Genomic DNA, 21,182 nt, shown 5'->3' with positions numbered 1-21,182 from the left:
TCAGCTTGTGATGACAATAACAAGTGGCTGTGAGAATGTGGTCTGGAACACAGCCCAATTGCTGAATACACACAGGAGAGGAGATTGGAGCGTTTCAAGGGTTTTAATGAAAGGTAGCAGTACAGGAATTGGAGGGGAATAGAACAGGGCTGCTGCTGTGGCAGCGAGCGAGCAAGTGGTCCTTGTTCTTGTCTTGGGGCTGCTGTGGCAGCGAGCGGGCAAGTGGTCCTATTCGGGGACAGGGAAGGTCCAGGCAGGAACGGTCCTGGGTAGTGGTATTTAATACCACGACGATTTCTGGTCAGCGTCTTGGAGTTGAAGTAGGCACCTCGTCAACGGGGGATAGGATGCAGCTGTGAGGAGAGAGGTGCCTGGCAGCGTGCGAATCAGGGGGATGAAGTGCAGCTGTGCTAGGTGACGTGAAGTGAAGTGATGCTGGTCGTATAAGGGTGAATGGAGGGGTGAATGGAGAAAGAGAGGATGAGGAGGAGTGTGTAGTGGATGGAGAGGGGGATGAAGAGGAGCGTGTGGTGAACGTGAGGGGAAAAGGAGGGGGAGTGAAGTATGCCCGTGCTGTGATTACAACAGTGGCAAGGTTTTTTTCACACATAAGCAGGGCTGTGCCTGTTCAAACAAGGTCTTCGGCTGTGCTGGCGTGCATGATGTAAAGCTTACTCTACACATTGGCGTCGTATCAGGGGTAAGGTGGTGAGGGGTGGGTTTTCCCCGGTTTTCCCCCCCCCCTCCCCTCAAACATGATTTTGTTTACAAGATGTGTGTTGATTCACTATGTTTTTGGGGATACGGTATAATCCCTCAGCTTCTGCTGTGGTTGTGCTCTTGCAAGGCCTGTGACCAGTACTTAATCAAGGACTTGTGTCTTCTCTCGTCATGAAAAACGGCGTTCCTCTTACAGTGGTGAGAGCAGGGACGCGGGAACTCATTCTGACTTGGGGGTGCGGTCGAGTCAGAGATAAATAATAATAATACCGTCATATTAAATGCATGCGCGAAGCAGAAGACGATTTATTGCAAGCGGCAACAACAAGCATACATCACCAGCCTACCCCACCTATTGCGCCCCCGTACCAGAACGCTACGACGGACGGGGACGTCTCTAAATGTCGTGCCTTTATTTTTCAATGTTCACTATTCGGACAACAGCCGCACACTTCCAAAGTGATTATACATCTAAAATCGCTTACCTGCTCAAGGGTCCTGCGTTAGAATGGGCGACAGGCAGATCTCCACTTCAGTCAGTCCTTTATCCATTTTGTCCAGTCTTCTGCCTTGAAGGTGAATTTATCTGGCGGGGGGGACTTGAAACTGACTCATACTTTCGCTTTCACGCCGTTAGCGCTAGCTACCCTGCTGTCTCTAAACTCAAACTCAAACTAGTACTAACGTTACTGTAGCAGCCTACTCTAAAGTCTATACCAACAGATTTCCAGTTCCGCGTTGACGCTTTCAGGCCGCGTCTATTCGAATCCCAACCGGTTCATGCGTCGGCTACACGCTGTTAATAACACTGCATTATCGAGACAGCGCCCCTATGACGATCTGGCAATGAAGTAGGGTAAATCTGCAGTGCCGCTTCGCTCTTTGACATTGAGTAGCCTCGGTTACAATGGAATAAATGCCAAAACAACCTTGCAGTTGCAGTTACACTCCCATCCAGCAGGGGGTGCTGCAGCCCCTGCCGCACCCCCCCTTCCAGCGTCCCTGGGTGAGAGTGTACTTTTGCCCTTTTTTTGTTGTGATGGAGGGTTGTGTGATTGGACAGGGTTGTAGCCAATGAGTGTGGCTTTCCAATGATACCCCAACTGGGGATGTACGAATCAGGGATCTAGGTGAAAAGTCACGAGCGAAAACAGGAAGAGAAAAAACGCAGAATTAGTTGAAGTCTATGAGAAAACTGAGCTTTTCTTTTGTACACAGTTTACCAAAATCACTCCTAATCACTCATTTCTGAACGGATCTTTATGATCTACATAAGACTTCAGGCTATGGATCTCGGGTGTTTTTTAAGCCTCCAGCCATTCTGGGGAAAACTACTTCTGGACTACTACAGAAAAACGTGAGTAACACGTTTTTCTACAACTCAAGTTCAAACCTATGTTACTCTATTTCATTAGCACTAAAGGTGATTTGTCCTTATTTTATCAGAAACTCCAGAATGTCATCTTTCAAAGGAGACCAGGCTCATGCATGTGGTATAAGTATAAAGTATAGTATTTTGGTTTGCAAAAAAAGTATGCAGTCCTCAAAAACGAAAACTAAAATGGCCAATTTTGGGGTTTACTACCCATCTCAAATTAGCTTTAAAAAGCAATTCACACTGAACTTTAAAGTGCTATTGGTATATTTTGTGCAAATAATCCTAAAATAATTTGTACACTTTATTTCTAAATTGAGAACACAGGTTAGCATAGAATCAGCTAAGCAAGGTACCTGTTTAGTTAGCTAGCTACAGTAGTAATACAGCTAGCCTAGGCTAAAACATACTGCCATCAATAAAAGCACTTGCAATGTACATACATTAGTATTTAGTAATGCATAATTGGTAAAACAAACTCAATCTTTGCAACTTCAAAGAAAGCTTGCTGTATTACCTATACCTCACAGTAGGATGCAGGGTTACAGCTCAGACTGCATTAAGCCCTCTGGCATCTGAACATTCAAGAGGGGATGTGTCTAAAACTGAACATTTACATGGATGGCATATTGTAGTGACGGGGCTGCTCAGAGTTGTAGCTAACACTTTTGTGTGACATTATTTAACCGTCTGGGTCAAGTTTAGTCCTCTTTGTTAACAGAATTCGGCTATAGGGCGACAATAATGTGGTCAAGAGGCATGGTTTCTATCTTGAGCCTTAACTGGCGTGGTTTATTATTCACATGGCAGAGCAGTAACACTACAGGTCTTCTCTCACTGAGAGACTGGGGGAAAGAGAAAGAAGTGGGAGGAGACACCACTATTTATACTCGCCACCTGGCGGTGTTCCTGAGTGTCTCCGCCTAGAGCGCCCTCTAGTGGAAACAGTTATATATGCAGTTAGACAGTTACTAGTGTAAACAGTTATTATGCAGTTAGACAGTTACTAACAATCCTACACAGAACCTCTGCCTTCAACACTCCCACTTAGGGTTTGGCATACTGGATAACTTCTTGGAAAGACATTTTACAAAGGAAATAATATAATCCAAAAACATCAACAGGGTATGACAGTCAATACTTTCACATTAAACATGACCCCTGCAAATCCCTTCAATTTTAATTTGGAACAGGTTTCCTCATAGTGTCTGCTACTCTGTCGTCCGTTGGACAGTAAACCGGTGTCATCCTTTCTTCTCTGATGACAGATCTGATGAGATGATATTTTCTATATTGGCATGTTTACATCTATGTTGACACACTGGGTTCCTAGCAATCACAATGGTTCCCTGGTTGCCCTCATAAACAACAGTGTCCATAATTTTTAACTGACGTTGACAAAATGCCCCTCATCTTCAAAAACCACCTTATCTGGTATAGAGAGTACATTCCAATTACCTATTACATATTAAACAATATACTCGTAATTTTTTCTCCATCACTTCTAACAGTTGTTCTGGATAAACACACTCATGTATGGTCAGAGCTAGAGCCGTATATTCGGCTTCACTAGTTGATAGTACCTTTGTGGGCTGCTTCTTTGTTTTCCCACGAAACCAGTGAGCTGTCTGTATTCAAACTCACGCAATATCCTGTACCTTTAAGATAACAAAAAAAAGCATGTTTGGCTGTAGTCCAAATGCTCCTCTATGGGGTCAGCCAAATGCTGTGACAATCCACTCTCTACAAACCATTGGTCAGGGCGGGTACACATTGTTAAATAAATGAGGCTACCCACAGCATCTCTGTACATTTTTCAGTTTCTGAGCATCCTACTGATAGTCTAGTCTTTGATCACATGGTGTTTCCCTTGATCTACATTCTTACATGTCTAAACGTTTCAGGGTCTTTCCCACATAGTTACATCATTGAGCACATGGTAAATCATCCACCTCTGTACTTAAACATGGAATTAAACAATCACCCACCTCTGTACTTAAACCTGGGATTAAACATAGGATCCATTTCAGTATTTAGACATGGACTCTAATCAGGTATTTAAACCTGGATTCTACTCCTCCCGTATTTAAACCTAGAGTATCCTCCTCCTGCCTTTAAGCAGTGTAGCCACCCTCCTTCATTATTTAAACATGGAGTACCCTCCTTCAGCCTTTAAGCAATTTGCTACGAACCACACTTTGTATTTGTCGTGGCCTTCAATACCCTCCTGGATTGAATACACCCATTTCCCTCCCAGTGTCTGTCTGCCCTCTGGTAACTTGGTTGAATACACCCATTTCCCTCCCACTGTCTGTCGGCCCTCTTCGGGGGACAATGTGACCTCTTTAATGGTCGGGGTTACCCCACTGACTACCCTGTAGTAGTAATCAACGGGGGTGGGTGTACTGTCCTCCTCGTCACTCCCTTTCCGGGCATAGTCTGTCAGATACTTTGGGGGTTTGTGTTCCCTTGAGGGATACCTCCCACTGCTTGGGGCACTTGACGTCACCCTCAGGTGCTCCTCGTCATCGCCCTCTGGGGGTTGCTGACTGTCAGCCTGCACGACCGTACTAAGTACACTGGGTTGATGTGTCTCTGTTTCTACACACCTTACTCTGGAGTCCAGCTCTGGCTCCTCTGTCTGTGTCTCGCTCTCACCTGTTGCCTTCGTGACAAACTCGACTAGCACGTGTTTCTGCACTCTCCCGTTACCGGTATGATAAACTAGGAAAGCGGGGCTTCCCTTGTCGTGTCCTACGAAAAATCCCTTTACCCCTCTGGACTTGGGCTTTCCCCTGTCCTGCAGGTACGCATAACACACTGATCCAAATCGGTGCATTCTGGCTAGATTCTTTCCTGTCAGTGCTGTATACAGGGTGGTGCCTGAGTGCTTATTAAAGCACCTGTTTCTGGTGTAAGCGGCTTCTTGCACCGCATAATGCCATAGGCTCTTAGGTAAGTTACTATCTGCTAGCTTACTCCTAGCCATTTCGAAAAGGTTATGCCATTCCCTCTCTGCCACCCCGTTCTGGTGTGGGGGATATGGACGTGACGTCTCGTGTCTTATCTTATACCTTCTCAACAGTGATTGGAACTCTTTGTTTCGTTGTCGGACCTCAAGCATCCTACATTACCATAAGGGGCTACGTCTGCCAAGAATCTCTCCGTGGCCTGGGTCGTGTTACTCTTTGCTTTGAGAAAGTAAACAAACACTGCCCCTGTGCACACATCTGTAAAAGACAGTACATATCCAAAGCCTCCTATGGACTCGTTGCTTACTGGGCCGGCTAGGTCCGTGTCAACTAATGCAAGTGGTACCCTTACTCTGTCTGTGGGATTTCTGTATCTCGGTTGAGTAAACCCCGTTTTGCACTCTGCACAATTTTTGTCATGTTTACGCTTTTCTCCTTCAATGTGCATGCCTTCTGACACTACTTGCAGTTTCAGTAAATCCTTGTAATTACAATGACCCATAAGCTCGTGCCATGTCTGAATATCGTGACTGGCCGCCACGCTACATATATCATTATTATCATTACACTTGTCGTCATCTTGCCCATGCGCGTATCGCGCGCTCTGGTTGTGTTTCTTCATCCACGCTCTGTCTGTGTGCCCCGTGGATTTGCAGAAGCTACACCAGACAGTCTTTGTGCAGTCGCTTCTCCGATGGCCTTTCTCTCCGCATCGTCAACACGCCAGTTCCGTCGTGGTCCTGGTCCTCTCCCTTGGCGTCGCTCTCTCCCGCCTTCCGCGGCGGCTGGGTGTGTATCTTCTGAGGCCTCGAAGTTCCTTAACTTAGCCTTGAACTGTCCCAACGTCATGTCCGTTGAACCGTGTGTTACCAGGAGTGTGAACGGTTTGTACAGCTCCGGTAGTCCTCTCATCATCATTGCCATCATTAGCCCATCGCTTGGTGCTTCTCCGGCACTCCTCAATGGCGTTGTGATCTGCTCCGCTCTGTTGACGTATTCGGTCACAGTCTCGGTGGGCCCCTTCTTCAGGGCCGTTAGTGCTATGTAGAGGGCCACGACTCTGGGTCTTCCTTGCCCGATGTAATGCTCTCTCAACACCTCCAGGCTTTCTCTGCCTCTGTCTTTAGTGTCGCGGAATATCAGCCCCAGGCTGGTGTCGTCGAGCAGCGGCGCTAACTCACAGTACGCGTCTGCGTTACGCTGGTCGTACAATAATGTGGTCAAGAGGCATGGTTTCTATCTTGAGCCTTAACTGACGTGGTTTATTATTCACATGGCAGAGCAGTAACACTACAGGTCTTCTCTCACTGAGAGACTGGGGGAAAGAGAAAGAAGTGGGAGGAGACACCACTATTTATACTCGCCACCTGGCGGTGTTCCTGAGTGTCTCCGCCTAGAGTGCCCTCTAGTGGAAACAGTTATATATGCAGTTAGACAGTTACTAGTGTAAACAATTATATATGCAGTTAGACAGTTACTAACAATCCTACACAGAACCTCTGCCTTCAACACTCTCATTTTCGCCATTCAAAATGCCATTTGAATATTAGCGTGATGTTTTTAGCTGTGGGGGCACATAGTCAAGTTTAACCATTGGAAGGGCACCAATGGGCACGTCCTCTCGCTTTTGCTACTCAAAAGGGCACTTTAGGTTTAGCGCGATGTTTTCAACTGTGGGGGCACATGGTCAAGTTTAGACCATTGGAAAGGCACCAATGGGCATGTCCTCTCATTTTCGACACTCAAAAGGGAATTTTAGCCCAATATTTTCAACTGTGGGGGCACATGGTCAAGTTTAACCATTGGAGGGGCACCAATAGGGCACGTCCTCTCGCTTTTGCTACTCAAAAGGGCATTTTAACGCAATGTTTTCAACTGTGGGTGGGGGGCACATGGTCACGTTTAGACCATTGGAAGGGCACCAATGGGCACGTCCTCTAGTTTTCGCCACTCAAAAGGGCACTTTAGCGCAATGTTTTCAACTGTGGGTGGGGGGCACATGGTCACGTTTAACCATTAGAGGGGCACCAATAGGGCACATCCTCTAATTATTTCCACTCAAAAGGGCAATTTTGCATGACATTATTTAACCGTGGGGCACAAAAGCACTCAAAAGGGGCACTTTTGCATGATGTTTTTCAACTGTGGGGGCACATGGTCAAGTTTAGACCATTGGAAGAGCACCAATAGGGCACACCCTATAATCTTTCGCCACTCAAAAGGGCGCTTTAGCGCAATGTTTTCAACCGTGGGGGCACCAGTTAGAGGCCAGTGCTCTTCCAGGGGGGGGGCCCTGGAGTTAGAGGCCAGTGCTCTTCCAGGGGGGGGCCCTGGAGTTAGAGGGCAGGGGGGGCCCTGGAGTTAGAGGCCAGTGCTCTTCCAGGGGGGGGGGCCCTGGAGTTAGAGGGCAGTGCTCTTCCAGGGGGGGGGCCCTGGAGTTAGAGGGCAGTGTTCTTCCAGGGGGGGGGGGGCCCTGGAGTTAGAGGCCAGTGCTCTTCCAGGGGGGGGGGGCCCTGGAGTTAGAGGGCAGTGCTCTTCCAGGGGGGGGGCCCTGGAGTTAGAGGGCAGTGTTCTTCCAGGGGGGGGGGGCCCTGGAGTTAGAGGGCAGTGCTCTTCCAGGGGGGGGGCCCTGGAGTTAGAGGGCAGTGCTCTTCCAGGGGGGGGGCCTGGAGTTAGAGGGCAGTGCTCTTCCAGGGGGGGGGGCCTGGAGTTAGAGGGCAGTGCTCTTCCAGGGGGGGGGCCTGGAGTTAGAGGGCAGTGCTCTTCCAGGGGGGGGGGCCCTGGAGTTAGAGGGCAGTGCTCTTCCAGGGGGGGGGCCTGGAGTTAGAGGCCAGTGCTCTTCCAGGGGGGGGGGGCCCTGGAGTTAGAGGGCAGTGCTCTTCCAGGGGGGGGGCCTGGAGTTAGAGGGCAGTGCTCTTCCAGGGGGGGGGGGGCCTGGAGTTAGAGGCCAGTGCTCTTCCAGGGGGGGGCCCTGGAGTTAGAGGGCAGTGCTCTTCCAGGGGGGGGGGCCCTGGAGTTAGAGGCCAGTGCTCTTCCAGGGGGGGGGCCTGGAGTTAGAGGGCAGTGCTCTTCCAGGGGGGGGGGGCCCTGGAGTTAGAGGGCAGTGCTCTTCCAGGGGGGGGGGGGGGCCTGGAGTTAGAGGCCAGTGCTCTTCCAGGGGGGGGGGCCCTGGAGTTAGAGGGCAGTGCTCTTCCAGGGGGGGGGGCCCTGGAGTTAGAGGCCAGTGCTCTTCCAGGGGGGGCCACAGGGACAGGGTGCCAGTCTTCCATAGTGCAGCTTTAACCCTTTCACTACCACACTACAGAAGGTTAACGGTCTGTGTAGTGTGGTAGTGAAAGGGTTAACCCTTTGTCATATTGCAGTGAAAGGGTTAATCTTCTGTATTGTCGCAGTGAAAGGATTTAACCCTTTGGTAGTGTGGTAGTGAAACGGTTAAGATGTATTTGACTTTTGTCATATAGAAATGTTCACCGTGCATCATATCTAACGCTGTCAGAGGTCAGGGGTCAGGGTTGGAGTTGTGTGGTTGTCAGATGTCAAATGAATTATGTGCAGGGGCGGACCTTCCTACAGGCGATATAGGCGGTCGCCTAGAGCGCCACCCAGAGGGGGGCGCCAAAAACAAACAAAAAACAAAAAAAACATTTTTTTTTAATTTTATTTTTTATTTTTTTTATTAATTTTATTTTTTTTCTGTGCAGTTTTGGCGCCCCCTCTATATCTGCAACCATTATTTTTACATAAAAAAAATTCTAACATAAGGGGAAATGAGCCTAAAACAGTCAGTCGGTCTGAGCCTCAGCTTTAGGTGTTCACAGTCAGAACATGCTAGAGCGCTGTGCATTGATGGGTATCGGTCAAGTGTTTATAGAATTGAGCATGGGAGGAAAGAAAGACTAATGTTAGAGAACTACGAAGAGGCAAAAGCCATAAAAAAAAAATTACAAAAATAAAAATTACAAAAAAAAAAAAAAAAAAAAAAATCTTTTCTTTTTGGGGGGGGGGGGGGGGGGGGGGGGGGCGGCGCAGTGGTGAATCTCGCCTAGGGCGCCAAATATGCTAGGTCCGCCCCTGATTATGTGGCCATGTTTCTTGGGTGTAAACTGAGACACAACAAGCAGCACTGAGCCATCATCTCTGCCATTTGACCCCAACATTAGTATTTTCTTACCATTATCATTGAGAATGCATTTGACTAGAAGAACAAATTTTCTTATATGAGCCATGACATTTCATACCTCGGAGCTTTAGCTGTAACTCCTGCATGAGCTCTTCTTGTCGGGGTAACAAGGGGGCGGGGGGCCCTGGTGGTCCCTGAGGGCCGGGGGGGCCAGGGGGCCCTGGTAGACCATGCTGGACAGGTGAGAGACACATGGAGATGACACATTAAACTCACAAATACGTCAGGAGACCTTAGAGTCGGGTTAAAGGTCAGGTTTAATGGCCTTAAGGTCGAGTTAAGGTTAAGCAAGGGAAAAGGAATGATGAAGTTCATGGTTAGATTAACCTGTTAAGCCTTAAGGTCCCTTAGGTAGAAATGAAGTTAAGTACAACTGGCTCATTAAATGCATATTTTGAGCTAAACATCGGCCTTTGATCAAAAGTAGTAGTAGCAGCAGTGGTACTAGTAGTGAATGAATGATCATTACATTTATATAGCGCTTTTCTAGATACTCAAGCCCCACAATGTAGGGTGGAAAATTGTCTCCTTCACCACCACTGTGTAGTCAAGTCAAGTCAAGTCAAGTCAAGAGTTTTAATTGTCACGGCATACAGGTATACAATGAAATGCGGGTGGTCTTGCCCGCAACGATGTGCAATACAGTGGTACATATAATAGAATCAAAAGAAGAAACAACATTGTGCAGTAACAGATAGCAGGTAACATGGAGTGACATCTCGGTATCTGTACATAGTTATTTACAGCGCATGTGTGACATGCTAGTTAGCTTTGGTAGTGCAATACACTGTTCCTGTTATTCTAATTTAAAGTGTCCTTTCCTTTGGCCATAAGTGTGCGTGTGTGCGACATGAGTGTGTGCGACATGAGTGTGTGCCCGTAGCATCCAACCTTGGGCTATGCAGGCTCAATGGCTGCCATACATTGGCACCAGGCAAACATCACACTACACAGTGGCTGAACGGCTCAGGTGACATGGGTTGATATCAGCCAATTAAGGGAGGAGGGATGATTAGGTGGGATTGATGACAGAGACCCGATTGGGAATTTGGCCAGGAACGCCGGGGAACCCCCTACTCTTTGCGATAGGCGTCCAGGGTTCTTTAATGACCGAATTCAGTCAGGACCTCGGTTTAATGTCTCATCCGAAGGACAGCACTCGCAGCTGTACGGTGCCTCTATCACCGTAACACTGTTACTGATGAGTCCAGAGGACAGAGTGCTCCCTGCTGGACAACAACACCACTTTCTGACAACGGCCTTGACCGGGGCTCGAACCGGTGATCTTCCGATCATGAGTCCGGACCGGAGCTCTTTTTTTTTTTACTTACATTTTTATTTTCAGTTTCTTGATTTACAAACAAACATCCACGTACAACATTACAATTGGCGGTCAAAATGATAAAAGACAGTACAATACAATTCGACAGATAAGAACTAAAAGATATAGCTGATAGTAGAAAATAATATCAAAATCAAATGAAGAGTTGACCTAAAATAAATTAACAAAAGAAAAAAGATATAAAAGAATAAAGTGACATGGGTTCTTTGGTACCTTCAGAGGTTCATTTTCATTTCGATTTCTATTTCTCTCCTTTTCACTCTCCTGTGATGTTGTTTCTTTTTTTCCTATACTCTTCCCACTTCTCCCATTTTGACTCAAACTTCTCGTCTTGTAGCCTCAGCCTATGTGTGATTCTCTCCATTTCCTGTATCCCCCCTACTATCTCTGTCCATTGTTCTTTCGTCAGTGCTTCTACTCTATACCACATTTTTGTCAATGCTTTCTTGGCTGCTACTAGTAATATCTTAATCAAGTATTTGTCTTCCCCCTGAATTCCTTCCTGTGTTAAGTTCCCTAAACACAATACTTGGCCTGTCTGGGGTATTTCATATCCTACTATTTCATTTATTATCTCTCCTATCTCTTCCCAATAGTTCTTTATTATCTGACATCCCCAGAATATGTGTGTGTGGTTTGCTATTTCCTGTCCACATTTTCTCCAGCATGGTTTCTGTGTTGGTGTAGTTGCCCTGTATTTCTGGTGTTATAAAGAATCTAATTATGTTTTTCCACCCAAACTCCCTCCATATCCTTGACCCTGTGGTTGTGTGTTGTATCTTACATATGTTATACCATTCTTCTTCTGTTATCTCCGTTTCTAATTCCTTCTCCCACTTTTCCTTTATATATATGGTTGTGATGTCCTTGCTGTCCATTATTGCCTGATATAGTGCTGATATCCCCCTCCCCTTCCTTCCTTCCTTCGTATGCTTTTACCATTATCCTAATTATCCCATTCTGATCTTTGTCTTTGTCTAGTTTTATTTTCTTGTTGTAGTAGTCTCTAATATGTAAATATCTAAAGTGGTCTCTATTCTCTAGTCCGAATCTTTCTTTCAATTTTTGTCTGGATCTCCCCTCCTTTTATCATTGTATACATATTGCTGTTATGCCCCCCCTCTCCCATCTTTTGAACCCATGATCTTCTATCCCTGGTTTAAATTTGTTGTCGTGCGTTATCCATCTCAGTATCTTGGATTCTTTTTCTAGCTTGTATTTCTTTACTATCTTGTTCCATATTTGTATAGTGAATTTGGTAATTGGGTCTATTAGTTGTTCCTTTCTTCTGTATAGCTCCCTGTCTCCTATTAGTGCCTGCACTTTGAGTCCCTCTTTTTTTGTTTCTATGTCTTTCCATTTGGCTTCATAATTCTCGTTGCACCAACATGCTACTATTATCAGCTGTGCTGCATAGTAGTAATCTTCTAAACTGGGTATTGCCATTCCTCCTTTCTCCTTTGGTAATTGTAGAGTCACATATCTGATCCTTGGCCTTCCCCCCCCCCCCCCATATGAATCTTGATATCTGTTTATTCCATTCCCTGAACTGGCTTTGTGGTATTAATATAGGTAGAGCCTGAAATAGGTATAGTAACCTTGGTAATATATTCATCTTTATGATTTCGATCCTTGAGCTAAAGTCTAGAGGCATTACTGTCCATCTTTCTAGGTCTCTTTTGATTTTCTGATTAATCTGTGTATAGTTTGCATCATATAGTCCCTCCACCCCTCACTCCTAGGTATCTGATCCTGTCCATATCCCATTTAATCTTGTATTTTTCTTTGATCTCTGTCGTTGGGGTGTAGTTCAATGTTAAGGTCTGTGTCTTCGTTACGTTAAGTCTATACCCTGACTGAGTAATATCCCTATTCTGTCAGTAAATCCATCAGTGTCGGGAAGCTTGTGTCTGGTTGTCTCATATATACTATCACATCATCTGCGAACAGTCCTAATTTATGTTCTGTTCCCCTTATCTCCACCCCTTTGATGTCCTCGGTCTGTCTAATTAGTTGAGCCAGTGGTTCGATGAATATATCGAAGAGCGTCGGCGAAAGACAACAACTCTGTCTTGTAGCCCTCTCTAGTTTGATCCGGTCCGTCAGGTTGCCATTTACTTTAATCCTTGCCGTTGGTTCTTGATATAATGCCCTAATTGTTTTCATCGCGTTTTTGTCTAATCCAAATTTCTCTAATACTTTATATAGGAATATCCAGATATCCAGCTTACACTGTCAAGTCCGGAGCTCTACTCATGTAGCCACGCTGCCGGACACAGTAGTACTAGTAGTAGTAATAGTAGTAGTAGTAGTAGTAGTAGTAGTAGTAGTAGTAGTAGTAGTAGTAGTAGTAGTAGTAGTAGTAGTAGTAGTAGTAGTAGTAGTAGTAGTAGTAGTAGTAGTAGTAGTCGTCATCGTACGAATAGCACTACTAGTAGTAGTAGTGGTGGTAGTAGTAGTAGTAGTAGAAGTAGTAGTAGTAGTAGTAGTAGTAGTAGTAGTAGTCGTCGTCGTACGAATAGCACTACTAGTAGTAGTAGTGGTGGTAGTAGTAGTAGTAGTAGTAGTAGTAGTAGTAGAAGTAGTAGAAGTAGTAGAAGTAACAGCAGTAGCAACAGCAGCCAGCTTTCCCAAAAGGCCAAAAATATATCAACAAAGGAATGATGAGAAGCCACTTGAATGCAAAAGTACAATGTTTCATTTACTGAAATGCACAGATGAAGCGCATTCAAGACATAGAACAATATATTGACTCAAGATGCATCACTAGTCTACACAGTCAGTCTACACAGGTAACACATTGGATCAGTCTAGACTAGAGGATCTCTTAGAGGGCTTGGTTCTGTCTACTGTATTCTCACTTTAGAGGATCTCTTAGAGGGCTTGGTTCTCCTACTGTATTCTCACTTTAGATTATCTCTTAGAGGGCTTGGTTCTCCTACTGTATTCTCACCTTAGATTATCTCTTAGAGGGCTTGGTTCTCCTACTGTATTCTCAACTTAGATTATCTCTTAGAGGGCTTGGTTCTCCTACTGTATTCTCACCTTAGAGGCTCTCTTAGAGGGCTTGGTTCTCCTACTGTATTCTCACCTTGGAAGATCTCTTAGAAGGCTTGGTTCTCTTATTCTCCCCTTTGTTGGAGTTGCGTCTGAATACCAACCAGGAGTTTTGGGGACTCACTCTGGATAGATCTAAGGAGACCGTTTCCTGTAAGAGATGTTAGCCATGATTACAAAGTGCTCCATAATGACAACGCAACTATGCTGTGACACCCCTTACACCCCTGGTACCATGGTAGTATGATGTGCATTTCTGTTCACTTAAATAATGCCATGGTATAATCCAATTTAAACCATGATACCAATGGTAATATCATGGTATGGGTTTCTGGTCACTACCCTCATCATAGTGACCGGAAACTAATGGAAATACCATGATACTTGTTTGGAAATAACATGATATTTTTCATCAATATTATGTACTTCATCACAATCTCACATAATTTAGAGTTTCAGCTCCATCAATTATGAACAACTTGCCACATTAAGCCAATACTTGAAAGAGTTACAGTCCTTAAAGGCGAACTATGGTCAATTTAAAGGGGCACTTTACCAAAAAACAATACTGATTTATTTAGCACATGATCTCACACACGTCCTAAAACTCTAACAGTTTTGCACACATTAATTTAGTTTGACAGTTATTGAGTAAATGAGTGTGAATATGGCCACCATATTACTTGATGTAATCCCTATGTTGTGTTAATTACTGCTCAATGAAATTATAAGGTAGCAGCCCCTATAAGAAAAAATATTGCTATTTCTTCATCTACAGTACATAATTTCATCAAGCTGTCGTTAACAGAACACAAGGAATCAATGTACCCAATTACATCACCGGTGGCCATATTCAAACAATTTACTAATAACTGTCAAACTAAATGAATGTTTCCAAACTGTTTTTGGATGTCTATGAGATTATGTGCAAAATAAATCAATATAGTTTTTTGGTGAAGTACCCAAGTTTAAGAATGAATATGTTATGCTAAGTGCCTATCCTAAGGCAATCCAAAATATTATTGAATATGAACAACTCTCTCAAATTAAATACTAGAGTGCTAAAACTCACATTTGGGATGTCATCAAGTGCAAAGTCTAAATCTGCTCCATAGACAATGAATTGGGAAAGATGGTAACGGTGACACTGAGATCACCCAGGGGAATGTTCTGAGTATACAGGTACATTTTCTGTTTCAGAACTGAGAACTGTTATGGTTTGTAACCGACCCCAATCGCACAACACAAGACAGGTATGAGAGTAAGCCAAGAACTGGGCATTTATTGAAACACACAGAAAACGACACTGTCCCTTTAAGGGAGAACACAAATACTGGATAACAAGAAAAGGGAAAAGGCCCAGTGCCTTTAAGAGGCGAGCTGGCTAAGGGGAAGGCTAAGGGAAGGCTAACGGAAACAGGGCCGGGGCAAGGGACAAGGCAGGAGGACTAGGAGGACTGGACAGGGAGGACTAGGAGGACAAGAGAGGGGAAACAGGGACAGAGGCCCGCGGAGGCGGGCTGGGGACAGGGAGGACTAGGAGGACTAGAGAGGGAGGACTAGGATGACTAGGGTGGGGAAACACAGACAAAGACTGGGATACTAGCATAGATGAATGTTGCTGCTCTGCAGCTTCTCCCGGGATGGTTCGTCTGGGGAAGCAGACGGTGACGTCAGAGCCGCTCTGCAGATTCCTCTCGGCAGCTCTCCGAGGTGGTAAACGGGACCGAGAGGGAGAGAGGGAGCGGGTTAGCTCAGAGTACAGTTGGGAACAGAGCAGGTGACAGGAGAAGTGACTTGTCCCAAAACAGATACTCCAGTGACTGAATCTTCGGTGTAATACACACTGCGAGTAAAGTCCAACAACAATCCACGTGATAGAATCTTCGGTGCGAATAGACTCAGTGAGCGAAGTTCCAATAAATAATCCAAGGTGATAATATCTTCGGTGCAAATACACACAGTGAGCGATGTTCCAATAATAATCCAAGGTGATAATATCTTCGGTGTGAATACACACAGTGAGCGATGTTCAAGCAAATATTATCCCAAATGAACTATCCAAAAAGCAGGCACTGGGTGAGTGACAGTCAGACAAAAAGCAGGATCTCTTCAGTGTATTAAACACACGAAAAACGAATAGGGTCAAAAACAGTTTTGCAAAACTCACCCAGGCGCTGTGCGTAAAGAGAGCGGGATCAAACGGGGCGAGCGCGTCGCCACGGGGAACGGGTTGTCCAAGCGGAGGTCTGAGTGGTGCGCGACTGCTTGGAGTACGCGCCGGTACGGAGGGCGCATCTGGCGCGGAGGTCTGAGTGGTGCGCGACTGCTTGGAGTACGCGCCGGTACGGAGGGCGCATCTGGCGCGGAGGTCTGAGTGGTGCGCGTCTGCTTGGAGTACGCGCCGGTACGGAGGACGCATCTGGAGTGCGTCTGAATGCGCGTCTGGAGTGAAGAGCGCGTCTGCGCGGAAGAGCGCGCCGGCTCGGAGAGACGCATCCTCCCGTAGAGTATTAGGAAGCGATGCGCGTCTGGATGCGCGTCTGGAGTGAAGAGCGCGTCTGCTGCGCGGAGGTCTGGATGCGCGTCTGGGCGTCTGCTGCGCAGAGGTCTGGATGCGCGTCTGGGCGTCTGCTGCGCGGAGGTCTGGATGCGCGTCTGCTGCGCGGAGGTCTGGATGCGCGTCTGGACGTCTGCTGCGCGGAGGTCTGAAGTGGAACACTGGAATACCTCCCGTGGAAGTTTAGAGAGCGCAGTCCAGTGTCTCCTTCCAGGCAAACGGTGACAGGAGGCGAAGGCTTGAGCGCATCTCACGCCGGAGATGAAAACAGCATAACAGACAGAAACCGAACCTCCCGAAGGAGTCTTGTTGATAGAGATATGATACGGAACGACCCGACAGGAACTGAGGGGAGAGCGAGGTACTTAAAGCCCACAGGGGAACTAATTAGAATACACGTCAGGTGCGTGAAGGTAATTGATACTAGAACTAGAAGTGTGTGTTCAGCACCAGACCAATCAAACACATAATGACAGGTAGTCCAAGGGTGTGGCTGCTGAAGAGCAAACGAACGCGAGGGTGGGGGCTAGTGAGGTGAGGAGAATGCAATTGATTAACAGAAAACTAAAGGAACAGAGCGAGTGGGCTTAAAGGAACAGAGCGAGTAGGTGAGCAACGGACAAAACCTTACAGTACCCCCCCCTCCACGGGAGCCACCCGGCGACCCAAAAATACAGACAGAGCGGCAGGGGACAAAACAAGGCAACAAACAAAAAGTACAGGGCCATGCTAGCAGGGGAAGCTACAACAAAAGTGGGGCCAGCAAGGAACAGGGTAGCCGAGGGGTAACTAGGGAAGCTGAGGGGCAACTAGAGGAGCTGAGGGGTAACCATGGTAGCTGAGGGGTAAGTAGGGTAGCTGAGGGGTAACTAGAGGAGCTGAGGGGTAACTAGAGGAGCTGAGGGGTAACTAGAGGAGCTGAGGGGCAACCATGGTAGCTGAGAAAGGGGCTAGCAGAGGGAAGGTAGCTGCCAGGGCACAGATAGCCACAGGGCCTATGCTAGCTGTACTGCTACATTAACAAAGAGGCTGCGCTAGCTGCCGGAGCTAGGCTAGCAGACAGGGCTGGAACAGGGGCACTGGAGAGGGGAACAGGGAAGGGGCTAGCAGAGGGAAAGGGTAGCTGCCAGGGCACTGATAGCTACAGGGCCTATGCTAGCTGTACTGCTACATTAACATAGAGGCTGCGCTAGCTGCCGGAGCTAGGCTGGCAGACAGGGCTGGACCAGCATGAGAGAACAAGCTAGCTGGAAGGACAGTCCTAGCTGTGGGGAACTGACCTTGCTAGCTGAAGGGGCAGTCCTAGCAGTGGGAGCAACCTGACCTTGCTAGCTGAAGGGGCAGTCCTAGCAGTGGGAGAAAACTGACCTTGCTAGCTGAAGGGGCAGTCCTAGCAGTGGGGCAAACTGACCTTGCTAGCTGAAGCGGCAGTCCTAGCAGTGGGAGAAAACTGACCTTGCTAGCTGAAAGGGCAGTCCTAGCAGTGGGAAAAAACTGACCTTGCTAGCTGAAAGGGCAGTCCTAGCAGTGGGAAAACTGACCTTGCTAGCTGAAAGGGCAGTCCTAGCAGTGGGAGAAAACTGACCTTGCTAGCTGAAAGGGCAGTCCTAGCAGTGGGAAAAACTGACCTTGCTAGCTGAAAGGGCAGTCCTAGCAGTGGGAGAAAACTGACCTTGCTAGCTGAAAGGGCAGTCCTAGCAGTGGGAAAAACTGACCTTGCTAGCTGAAAGGGCAGTCCTAGCAGTGGGAGAAAACTGACCTTGCTAGCTGAAAGGGCAGTCCTAGCAGTGGGAAAACTGACCTTGCTAGCTGAAAGGGCAGTCCTAGCAGTGGGAGAAAACTGACCTTGCTAGCTGAAAGGGCAGTCCTAGCAGTGGGAAAACTGACCTTGCTAGCTGAAAGGGCAGTCCTAGCAGTGGGAAAAACCTGACCTTGCTAGCTGAAAGGGCAGTCCTAGCAGTGGGAGAAAACTGACCTTGCTAGCTGAAAGGGCAGTCCTAGCAGTGAGAAAACTGACCTTGCTAGCTGAAGGAGCAGTCCTAGCAGTGGGAAGGCTACACAAAAAGTGGAGACCATGCAGAGGGACCGGGTTAGCTGCCTGGGCATGGCTAGCTACAGGACCTATGCCAGCTGCAAGGGCTGCATTAACATAGAGGCTGTGCTAACAGCCGGGGCTAAGCTAGCAGACTGGGGCCATGCAGAGGGACTCGGTTAGCTGCCAGGGCATGGCTAGCTACAGGGCCTATGCCAGCAGCAAGGGCTGCATTAACATAGAGGCTGTGCTAGCAGCCGGGGCAAAGCTAGCAGACTGGGGCCATGCTGAGGGACTGGGTTAGCTGCCTGGGCATGGCTAGCTACAGGGCCTATGCCAGCAGCAAGGGCTGCATTAACATAGAGGCTGTGCTAGCAGCCGGGGCTAAGCTAGCAGACAGGGGCCAAGCTGGTAGTAGAGGCCTAACAAGCTGCAGGGGAGCTAACGAGGCTAACAGGGAAGCCAACAGGGAAGCCAACAGGGAAGCTAACAGGCTAACAGGGGAGCCAACAGGGCTAACAGGAAAGACTAAACAGGCTAAACAGGGGAGCTAACAGGGGAGACTAACAAGCTAACAGGGGAACTAGAGGGAACAAAAAAAAAAGGCAAACTCAACCACACCGTCTGTGCTGGCTGGGGTCGTCGATTGGTCGGGTCGTACTGTTATGGTTTGTAACCGACCCCAATCGCACAACACAAGACAGGTATGAGAGTAAGCCAAGAACTGGGCATTTATTGAAACACACAGAAAATGACACTGTCCCTTTAAGGGAGAACACAAATACTGGATAACAAGAAAAGTGAAAAGGCCCAGTGCCTTTAAGAGGCGAGCTGGCTAAGGGGAAGGCTAAGGGAAGGCTAACGGAAACAGGGCCGGGGCAAGGGACAAGGCAGGAACAGGGAGGACTAGGAGGACTGGACAGGGAGGACTAGGAGGACAAGAGAGGGGAAACAGGGACAGAGGCCCGCGGAGGCGGGCTGGGGACAGGGAGGACTAGGAGGACTAGAGAGGGAGGACTAGGATGACTAGGGTGGGGAAACACAGACAAAGACTGGGATACTAGCATAGATGAATGTTGCTGCTCTGCAGCTTCTCCCGGGATGGTTCGTCTGGGGAAGCAGACGGTGACGTCAGAGCCGCTCTGCAGATTCCTCTCGGCAGCTCTCCGAGGTGGTAAACGGGACCGAGAGGGAGAGAGGGAGCGGGTTAGCTCAGAGTACAGTTGGGAACAGAGCAGGTGACAGGAGAAGTGACTTGTCCCAAAACAGATACTCCAGTGACTGAATCTTCGGTGTAATACACACTGCGAGTAAAGTCCAACAACAATCCACGTGATAGAATCTTCGGTGCGAATAGACACAGTGAGCGAAGTTCCAATAAATAATCCAAGGTGATAATATCTTCGGTGCAAATACACACAGTGAGCAATGTTCCAATAATAATCCAAGGTGATAATATCTTCGGTGTGAATACACACAGTGAGCGATGTTCAAGCAAATATTATCCCAAATGAACTATCCAAAAAGCAGGCACTGGGTGAGTGACAGTCAGACAAAAAGCAGGATCTCTTCAGTGTATTAAACAAACGAAAAACGAATAGGGTCAAAAACAGTTTTGCAAAACTCACCCAGGCGCTGTGCGTAAAGAGAGCGGGATCAAACGGGGCGAGCGCGTCGCCACGGGGAACGGGTTGTCCAAGCGGAGGTCTGAGTGGTGCGCGACTGCTTGGAGTACGCGCCGGTACGGAGGGCGCATCTGGCGCGGAGGTCTGAGTGGTGCGCGACTGCTTGGAGTACGCGCCGGTACGGAGGGCGCATCTGGCGCGGAGGTCTGAGTGGTGCGCGTCTGCTTGGAGTACGCGCCGGTACGGAGGACGCATCTGGAGTGCGTCTGAATGCGCGTCTGGAGTGAAGAGCGCGTCTGCGCGGAAGAGCGCGCCGGCTCGGAGAGACGCATCCTCCCGTAGAGTATTAGGAAGCGATGCGCGTCTGGATGCGCGTCTGGAGTGAAGAGCGCGTCTGCTGCGCGGAGGTCTGGATGCGCGTCTGGGCGTCTGCTGCGCAGAGGTCTGGATGCGCGTCTGGGCGTCTGCTGCGCGGAGGTCTGGATGCGCGTCTGGGCGTCTGCTGCGCGGAGGTCTGGATGCGCGTCTGGACGTCTGCTGCGCGGAGGTCTGAAGTGGAACACTGGAATACCTCCCGTGGAAGTTTAGAGAGCGCAGTCCAGTGTCTCCTTCCAGGCAAACGGTGACAGGAGGCGAAGGCTTGAGCGCATCTCACGCCGGAGATGAAAACAGCATAACAGACAGAAACCGAACCTCCCGAAGGAGTCTTGGTGATAGAGATATGATACGGAACGACCCGACAGGAACTGAGGGGAGAGCGAGGTACTTAAAGCCCACAGGGGAACTAATTAGAATACACGTCAGGTGCGTGAAGGTAATTGATACTAGAACTAGAAGTGTGTGTTCGGCACCAGACCAATCAAACACATAATGACAGGTAGTCCAATGGTGTGGCTGCTGAAGAGCAAACGAACGCGAGGGTGGGGGCTAGTGAGGTGAGGAGAATGCAATTGATTAACAGAAAACTAAAGGAACAGAGCGAGTGGGCTTAAAGGAACAGAGCGAGTAGGTGAGCAACGGACAAAACCTTACAAGAACACTACTATACACAGTAACATGTGGGTATAAAATAGGGAAACAAACATTCTGCGGGTCCACAAAACCACTCTCTCAGTCATTGGAGTCTATGGAGCAGCTTCAGACATTACATCTGATGACGTCAGAAGTCAGAAGTCAGACTTCTGTGGTTTCTGGCTTTGGGAGAAAGTAGCTCATGTTCACAAATACGGTAGTGATGGAACTTCCTTCGCTTCCTTGGCCATGGAAATAACGGAATAATCGGAATTTTCTATTTGGATGGTGTTCCCCTTTAATAAAAC

General features: G+C 47.8%; 1 protein-coding gene across 1 annotated transcript in view; it reads right to left on the bottom strand.

The window, feature by feature from the left end:
• The window catches only part of LOC311239247 (erythroferrone), a 67,195-nt gene that overhangs the window by 44,312 nt on the left and 1,701 nt on the right, over positions 1–21,182 (bottom strand). Inside the window, exons 2-3 of the mRNA XM_084327553.1 lie at positions 13,681–13,797; positions 9,306–9,420 (exon numbers count right to left, since the gene is read on the bottom strand). Of these exons, the coding sequence (XP_084183679.1) occupies positions 9,306–9,420; positions 13,681–13,797 (232 nt within the window). The remainder of the gene's footprint in view (positions 1–9,305; positions 9,421–13,680; positions 13,798–21,182) is intronic.

Source organism: Notolepis coatsorum, assembly GCF_963971535.1.
Source record: "Notolepis coatsorum genome assembly, chromosome: 13".
In the NCBI taxonomy this organism is placed as follows: Eukaryota; Metazoa; Chordata; class Actinopteri; order Aulopiformes; family Paralepididae; genus Notolepis; species Notolepis coatsorum.
Note: the sequence above shows the minus strand (reverse complement) of the source record. Positions and strands in the feature narration are given on the sequence as shown.